The 8,796-nt window shown below is 53.8% G+C and overlaps 2 protein-coding genes across 2 annotated transcripts; one reads left to right on the top strand and one right to left on the bottom strand.

Moving 5' to 3' along the window:
* Positions 1-884: 884 nt before the first annotated feature.
* Rnf181 (ring finger protein 181) lies at positions 885-3,546 on the top strand. The gene is made up of 5 exons (XM_075983833.1): positions 885-1,056; positions 1,731-1,858; positions 2,025-2,134; positions 2,281-2,355; positions 2,601-3,546. The coding sequence occupies exons 1-5, from the start codon at positions 932-934 to the stop codon at positions 2,658-2,660; spliced, it is 498 nt and encodes a 165-aa protein (XP_075839948.1). The 5' UTR covers positions 885-931; the 3' UTR covers positions 2,661-3,546.
* On the bottom strand, positions 3,501-7,774 carry Tmem150a (transmembrane protein 150A). Its single transcript, XM_075983830.1, has 8 exons — positions 7,688-7,774; positions 6,940-7,121; positions 6,497-6,544; positions 6,147-6,233; positions 5,229-5,296; positions 4,814-4,941; positions 4,479-4,656; positions 3,501-4,252 (listed from the first exon to the last, which is right to left on the bottom strand). Exons 2-8 carry the CDS (start codon positions 7,002-7,004, stop codon positions 4,011-4,013), a joined length of 816 nt encoding a protein of 271 aa, XP_075839945.1. The 5' UTR covers positions 7,005-7,121; positions 7,688-7,774; the 3' UTR covers positions 3,501-4,010.
* Between the last annotated feature and the right edge of the window lie 1,022 nt (positions 7,775-8,796).

Raw genomic sequence — 8,796 nt, forward strand, 5'->3', positions numbered from 1 at the left:
GTTTTTTGGGCGGGGAATTTATTTTTATAACTGTGTATGTGTTTCTGCCAGTTGAATGTAGGTATGGGGGAGAAGGGAGACAGAGGGGTTATCTGGAACTGGAGTTGCAGGAGGTTGTAAATTGACCGATTTGAGTTCCTAACCATACATGGTTTGTCTTCTTCCTCTTTCCTTATTTATGTTTTTTACTTTTTTTTTTTTTTTTTGATTTTTCAAGACAGGGTTTCTCCGTAGTTTTTTTGGTTCCTGTCCTGGAACTAGCTCTTGTAGACCAGGCTGGCCTCGAACTCACAGAAATCCCCCTGCCTCTGCCTTCTGAGTTCTGGGGTTAAATGTACTTTTTTTTTTTTTAAATGTGTGTGTGGGTGTTTTGCTGCCCTTCTGTCTGTCCGTCCTTGCGTGCCGGGTGCCCGCCGAGTGTCGGAACCCGGGAAATTGTCTTACAGATGGTTGAGCGCCGCCTGTGGGTGCTGGGACTAGAACCTGGGTCAGCTGAGCTTCCTCTCCAGCCCTTCCACCCTTTATTTTTATACCCAGAGCATCACAAATGCGTGGGAATTATCCTCTCGAGAAGTAGGCGGGGCATGACGGGAAACTCAACCAACAAGACTCAAAACGACTTCTGGCTTGCACTTCCACTTGTGGAACACGGTGAGGGCCCTCGGGGCGTGACGCCGGGAAACTCCCCGGAATTCCCTCGTTCTCCAACTCTATTGGCTTTAACCTTTGGTCACCTGACTCTTCTGACCAATGAGAAGCTAGTGAATCTGTACTTCCGTGCCTCTGTGCGGCCAGCGAGCCACTAAGCCCACCCCACGAGTACTCTGATTGGCTGCCCTCTCAAATCCCGCTCGCTTATTGGCCAGGGCGGCATCCGGCTATCCAGCGGCAACCTAGAGCTGTGTCAGACAAGCCTAGCAACCCGGCAGCCATGGCGTCTTATTTTGATGAGCACGACTGCGAGCCGTTGACCCCTGATCGCGAGGCCCGCAACAATATGTTGCTGGAGCTCGCGAGGAGAGTGCGCGGGGCTTGGAGCTGGGCCCCGGGCAGCAGGTTTCTGGGCTGGGGCTTGGCGGAGAGGGCGGGTAACCTGGGAGATGGGGTGAATAATATGGAAATGTTAGTCTGGGCAACGCGAGTAGACGGGAGTCATTAATTTGGGCCGTTAATGAGCAGGACTCGCCAGGGGATCGTGGGAAGGACTGAGCTGGAAAGGGTGGGAGTCGCAGAGGGAGACACCGGAGAAGATTGTCACGGGGGAGCGGACACGACCTGTGTCTGTGCGCGTAAATTGGATAGATTCTAGCAGTAAGCTGGCACAGAAGTCCACTGCCGCCCCGGAATCAACTTGGCGTTACCCGGTCATTACTGAACGACTTCCTTGAGACCGCTACTTCGTGTAAAATGGGAATGAGCAGCGAGCTAGAGTTGTCTGGTCACACTGCCGTTCTGGTGTTTTTCTTGTGTTTTGTTTTGAGACAGTCTCTCTATGTATCCCTAACTGGCCTGGAACTTAATACCTAGAAAAGGCTGGCCTCGAACTCACAGCCTCCCAAGTGTTGTGGGAGGCTTCGTCCCGCCCCCACCCCGCCTTTTTTTTTTTCCTGAGCTGCTATTGTGTACTGGTTATTATTAGCTAGGACACGTGTTTTTGTCTGTGTCTAGGGAGTTAAGGGGACCAAAAATGTATGGTTTCCTTAGTTGTGACATTACCCCCTCTTCCTCAGATCACTCTTTAATAGGATGGACTTTGAGGACTTGGGACTGGTAGACTGGGAACACCACCTGCCTCCACCAGCTGCCAAGGCCGTGGTAGAGAGCCTCCCCCGAACGGTCATCGGTAGCGCCAAGGCTGGTGAGGATACAAGGTCGTCTTTTCTGTTTAGGGCAGATAAGCCAGACCTGCCATCTCCCCCAAGCCACCGCAATCTGGCCTGTTAGTTTTCTAAGCCAAGTCTGGGTCTGAGTGGGAGGTTGGGTGGGGCCTTAACAGTTCTCCTGATCAGCACATCCTCTTCAAGAGCTCAAGTGCCCTGTGTGCCTTTTGGAATTTGAGGAGGAGGAGACTGTCATTGAGATGCCCTGCCATCACCTCTTCCATTCCAACTGCATTCTGCCCTGGCTAAGTAAGGTATTTCATCCAGCCCTTACCCTGCCCTGATAACCAATTCTGAAACTTCAGTTTTGGTTATGGACTGAGATGGGAATTAAGGAAGGGTAGGAGCAGGGGTGGAAATCTGGATTAGGAATGCTGGAATACTGTCCTGATTTTTCTAGACAAATTCCTGCCCCCTGTGCCGCCATGAGCTGCCCACTGATGATGATAGTTACGAAGAGCACAAGAAAGACAAGGTAGGGGCTGGTGATTTTGTGGAGGGATACAGTGGGCTTGGTCACCCGTCCCTCCACCTCAGCAGGCTTGGACAGGTCTCTTGACCACTTCATGTTGGCTGTCTTCCAAGTCAGTTTAGTAAGGGGCAAAGGCCTTAGCACTGCTGATGCTAGGAACCTGAAAACAGGCACCATGACAGCTGCTCTGTGGCCCTATCCATCAGGATTCAAGCCTGGCCCTGCCCAGCCTGTTGTCTTTCTTTCAGGCTCGGCGGCAGCAGCAGCAGCACCGCCTGGAGAACCTCCATGGAGCCATGTACACGTGAGGCACCATCAGGGCTGTGAGCTCGGCCTCTGTGACATCTATGCCCTTTTGCACTTTGAGTCTTCATTAAAGGTTTCTTTACCCACTCTGCAGGTGCACTGCTCACACACCCGAGCAGGGGCTCTGCATCCTCAACCCTGCTGCTAATGAGAAAGATGGCAAAGGTCTCAAATGGTAGAAGGTGCCAGGCTGCATTTCCCTTTCTGCTGGCTCTAGACTCTGGGTGGTGGGGCCCTGGTAGCAGCCAGGGCTTGGGTCTGAGTGTTCTTGGTTAGAAGTCAGACTGTGTCAGGGCCTGGCACTTTGTAGCTTTTTGAAACTGATAAACTAACTTGCACCACCCCCTTCCGGAAGAATCTAGTTAACCTTGGAACCTTTAGTTAACATTGGAATCCTGGGGGTGTTCTTTAGTTCCACAGAGAAAACTTTTAACATTGTAAAAGTTGCTCTCTGTATCCTGTCCCTGTAGTCCCCGGGTATCAAGAAATCAAAGTTCAAGCCAGACTGGGCAGGGAAAGAAATTAGACTACAAAGCCAAACCAGGTCTTTAGCTTGTTTAGACTCATAAAGGGGGCCAAGGTTTTGAGAGTGGGTTTCTATGTGGCCCTGGCTGGCTGAGCCTGGTCTACACAGAACTTAGGAGATCCTCTACCTCCTAGCTCCCCATTGCTAGTATTACTGGTATGTACCACCATGTCCAGACCCTTCTGATGTATTTAGATGGCACCTGTCACTCTTAGTTACTGGCAACCTCAAGAATCTTTCCAGGATGAAAGGGTTTCTTCTCATCCCTACCTACTGGATCAGACCCTCCCTGATTCTCCAGAACAGACTGCAAACATGCAAATTAGAATTCTTTTAATAGATATAAAAAAAGTACTAAAATACTCATGTGGTTCTGCTGTGTTATTTGCCCTAAAGGAAGTGAGGGACAGAGTGAAGAACCCAAATACAGCTGGGTGGGCCTTCCCTTATGCTAAGGCATGCTCCTCCCATCATCCAGACTTATGGGCCCCCGCTGCCCCAGCCCCCAATTCCTGCAACAGGAAACCCCAGTGGTCTGGCTCTGGCACTGGGAGTAGAAGGCACCTGAAGGGCTGGCAGGGCAAGTGAGGACAGGTGACCTTTAACTCAAAATACTGCTCTGTTATGGGGTAACAGGACATGGAGCAGAGCAGCTGGTGAGACCACGCTCCTCTATGGCACAGGTGGATGTTGGATGGCCACTTCTCCAAGAGTGAGGAAGCCTAGATCCCAACAATACTCTAAAAAATTGTTTTTGGTACAAAAGAAATGCAAAGAAGGTAGAGGGTGTGGGTACCGCGGAGGCTGGGCCAGCCACCCTCCAGACTCAGATCATGGCAATACTCTCAGGAGCACAGTTGAGGTGGGTAGAGGTGCTGCTGCTCCCAGAGGACTTACAGGCCCTGCCAGGGGCGGGCTGCAGGGCAGCCACCAGTGTGCCTGAGGAGACTGTCCCAAACTCATAGCTAAAGGTGCCATAGAAAATGAGGATATCGAGGACAAACACCCATTCACACAGGGCAGCCCCATGCTGCAGCTGAGAACTCTCGTGGAAGAAGAAGACTCCACCTGGAGTAGGTAGGGTTAAGGAAAGGTTCAATGGGATGTGTGGACTTCGCAGCACCGTTCAGCCATCCCGTATATTTAAGTATGCTGAGGTAAAGGCTCAGACCTCATAAGGAGACTATAGGGCAACGGTCACTGGGCTCAAGATCCCACCCCTACCCCCGACTTGGGTGGGAGAAGGGTTGAGCTAAGGGGATGAAGTCCTGGCTACCCTGTCCCAGAAGGATACTAAGGACCAGGGTGATGAAGGCGATGACAGCTAGCACACTTCGCAAGTGGGCCATAGCCAGGTCCAGGGTGGTGGTGGCCCCATGGTAGAAGAGAACACATTGCAGGCACACAAAGAGCAGCCCAGCAAGGAGGGCCACACCGGCTCCGATGTAGTGTAGAGACTTGGCATGGTCCACCTGGCTCAGACAGGGGCTAATCCATGAAGTAGCCCCACCTCTCTTCCCCATCCAATGCTTCTCTTTCCCTCCTCACCCCCTCCCTTCCTGGATCAGCCTCCAGGCACTGCCCATGCAGCCAGCTAGACCCTATTAAGGGAAGGTAGGGAGGAGGCACCTGAAAGTTGCCGACCACCACAAGGCCCGCAGCATTGGTGCAGCCTGTGATGAGTGCTGTGGTGTTAATCCAGGAGTGCCGGTTCTGCTCCAGGAGCTGCCCATAGCGGAGGAGGCAGATCAGGGCCACTAGGGGAAGACAGTAATGCTGTGGCCAGTTCCCTGCCCTCCTCCAACCTTCCCAGCCTGCTCTCCAGCCTCTTGCTGAGAGCTACAAGGTTGTGGACAAGAAGGTAGGACTGTTTTTGTGTCCTTCCCGCCAGTGCCAGGCTTTTATCCAGGGCAGCTAAGATTAGTTAGCATCTGGCCTTCAGTGAACAGGAGAGAAGTTGCCCCCTCACCAGCTCTTGGTGATCAGAGTAAACATTTCTGGGTTTTTTTGGAGATGAGGGTAGGGATGTTATAGTATCACTCACCCATAAAAGCACCCACGTTGCCAATGAGGCTGAAGAGGCAGCTCTCTGGGGGATAAGTTCCAGACTTGCTGAGGGGAGGGGTGAGGACAGTGAGGCAGGAGTACCCATGGCCCTCTTCACCCCTCCCACACCCCCTGAGGGGGCTTTATCTGTACTTGGTCCTTCAGCAGGGAACCTCTGATTTAAATAGAGCTCACGTGTAGGAGAGATAAAGAGGTGTCCCAGGTGCCTGGCAGATCTGAGACTCCTTGCTGAGGCCTGCAGCTGCTCTAAATCTCCTTGAGCTTGTTTTGGGCACTCAGAAGTGCTGACCTTAAATCCAGGTACTTTCATTGACTAGCTGTATGACCTGAATGAGTATCTCCAAGCCTCTGTTTCCACATCAAAAGTGAAAAGAGATCCTAACCTGAAGATGGATGGAAAGGCACTACTGGCATATAAAACTCAGCAGAATGCCCAGTCCTAGAAATAGCAAGTAGTGCATTTATTCCTTTGAAACAGGGTCTTATATTGCTCAGGCTAGCCAAAAACTAGCTGGGATGACCTTGAATTTCTGACCCTCTTGCCTTACTCTCCAGAGTGCTGGGATTGTGGGCCTGGGCTACCACATCTAGTTTTATGTGGTGCTGGGTTTTGTGAATGCCAGGCAGGCATTCTGCCAACTGAGCTACATACTGAGCTACATGCCCAGGCTCCCTTGTCTCTGTTCTTCCCTGAGACAGGGTCTCACACAGCACAGGCAGGTCTGGAATTCATCTTCCTACTTCCCAAGTGCTAGGAGTATAGCCCTTTGCCACTAGCCTTGGTAATATTACTTAGCTAAGTGTGTTTCATCTTGAGATCCAGAGACAGTCCTTTGCTTGAGGGGGTTTCTGAAGTGCAGAGGGACCTAGAGTCTGTCCAGTTTCCAGGACCTACCTGATGAGAGGAACGTCGTCAAGGGTGCAGCAGGTCTTAGGGCCCCCTTGTTCAGTGGGGTCAGGAGAGCAGGACTCGTTGTAGGACCTGGCAGGTAGGACACAGGGTAGACTGGGAAGGGGTATCTCAAAACCTTGGAAATCTTTCCGACCTCCCCAGGGCCTTCTTGGAGCATAAGTAAAGAGGATGAAGGGATGATGGGAAGTGGGTGGGCGGGCAGGATGTCATGCCTGGAGACCAATGTCAGGGAACAGCAGTGAGGTCTATGGTCTCCATGTGGCTTGTGGGCTCAAAGAGGGACAGAGATGAAGGGAACTTGAGAGTGAGGCCATCTGCAGAATGTTCCATACCAGTTTTCCACTGGGCACACGTGGCGGTTCATCACGGCCATGGCATACCTGTGGAAGCAGAACTTCCTGTCACCTGTCCCCACGGTTCTTCAGGCCCAGCCACCCCCTACTGGCTCTTTGACTTTTGGCCTAATTCAGCCTCACTGTCCCTGCTGTCATTTGGTGGGGTGAGGAGGTAGGTACTGATGCTATAGCAGACCCTGCAGAATTGCCTCCAACCAAAGACCCTCTGGAGGTGTCCTGCCTAGAAGTATATGTCGGAGCTGTCTTGCTGGACTGCAGTGGTGCCAGCTTGTCTCATGAGGCTGTGTGCCCAGGAATCAGGCCAAGCTTTGGAGACAGAGTGACCCTGGGTACCCACCATTCTGGAGCCTACAAACAGGTCAACAGATTTTTTTATGTGCAATCAAGGTCCTGTTAGAGCCGCCCCCCCCCTTACTTACACTGTCCATATGCCCGTGATGGAGAATGCTGACAGGCTGACAGGCAGGAGGATCCAGGCGGTCATGAGGGAGTGGAGCCAGGGTGGTGGTGGTTTGGGGGTAAGGACAACAGGTAGGTGGGGAAGAGGGGGCAGGCCCAGCTACCTTGAGATGTTTCAGCCACAATCATCAGCTGCCCTGGCCTGGTGGGGGAGAGAGATCAAGGTCCAGGGTCTGGTGACTGGCCAGGACGGGGGGGAGGGGAAGGGTGGGCAACACTTCACCCAGAGCTCTCCCTGGGCTTTCGAGCGTCCAGATTTTGGGCTGAGCCCCAGCCGGAACCTGGCACCCTCTGGCTATCCATCTGGGGCCTCCGCGAGATTTACTCAAATGCCACCGGCGCGCTGAGACCCTCGGGCAAGGCTGTAACATCTGGAAAGAGAGCCAAGCTCCCCGACCTGAGGGACACCGGCTCGGTGGAGGCTGGAGCTAGGACAATCATGGGGATCATGCCAAGGAAAGCCTGGAAGGGTTCGCCCGGCCGAGAAAGCGGCTGCGAGGCGTTGGCGTGCGGGCAAACCACCTGACCACAGCGCCCCGGCAAAGGGGCGGGTTCTCGAGGGAAACCCGACCGGGTCTCGCTCGGGTAGGCACAGGGACCCCAGCTTGGGTAGGAGTCCGCATTCAGCGACAACTCCCCTCCCTCCAGAGCCCGGCTCCCCAAGGCGAACCCTTAGTGGCCGAGAGAGAAAAGAAGTCCAGTACGCACCTCCCCGGAGCGCCCCGTCGCCGCCGCCGCTCCCTGCTCGGCCCCCTCGTGGCTGCGTCTCCAGCTGCGGCCCTCGGAGCAGCCCTGAAAGGTTTAAAGGGCCGAGCGGCCCCGCCCCTGGCGGCCCCAGGCCCGCCGCGCCGCCCGCCGGGACGTGGAGTCCGCGTAGCCCCGGCCCCGGTGCCGGCGCCCCGCCCGAGACTACAACTCCCGAGCCCCCGCGGCAATGTCACGGGGGAAACGTGGGCGGTACCCTAAGTCCAGGGGACCTGGGCGCCGGGGGCGATGGCCCGGACACCTCTGACACCGAGATCTAGAGGGCAGTTGTGTTTGTCATTCCTGCGGTGGGAGTGCGGGCTGGCCGACCCTGCAGCTCCGCCCGTGACTGTAGCCTGTGGCTGTCATCGTACACGTGGCTGGAAGAAGCCTTCCTCCACTGCCTCGGCCGACTGTCAAGGCTTTGAGGAGGCTCTCCCCTACCTCAATGTGGCGCCCCAAGCCTGCCACAATCTTGACAGGCATGAGGCAGGTGGATGAGAAGGCAAGTACCAAACCTGGTCCTGGCTTAGGAAACCCAAAGCATGTTGGATTTGGTTTTGCCCACCCCACCCGCTTCCCTCCCATCCGCCCCATTAGCAAACTTTGGAAGAAGGCTGCTTTTATTTTTATTCTGGGGGCATACAAGAACACAGAGTACTGACCAGAAGTCACTGTGTTCAAGATGTTTCCCGACTAACGACTCAACACTTAAATAAGGTTTAGGGTACTAAAGGATATCCATTTTAAATACATACAGGTGGCCTGTGTAGGGCCAGTAAAGATGAACACACCCAGGTGCTCTTTGCTAGAGGAAAAGGTGAGGGACTAAATGGAATCTGGGAAGAGATAATAGGGAATAAATTACCCATTAGTCTCCCTTCAATTGATGGGCTGAGAGTGTACCCGGAACATTCTCTCCATGAAGGAAAGGGCAGGCTATGTCCTGTGGTGTGATAGGTGTGCCTGGCTCTGCCTATGAGGCAGCCGAGCAGTGGGGTCCCCGTGAGACCACTCTTAGGAGAGTCATTATCCCAAGGGAGCACAATCTCAGGCTGGTAGAGGCTGGAGAT

Source organism: Microtus pennsylvanicus, chromosome 8 (genome assembly GCF_037038515.1).
Source record: "Microtus pennsylvanicus isolate mMicPen1 chromosome 8, mMicPen1.hap1, whole genome shotgun sequence".
NCBI classification, from domain to species: Eukaryota; Metazoa; Chordata; class Mammalia; order Rodentia; family Cricetidae; genus Microtus; species Microtus pennsylvanicus.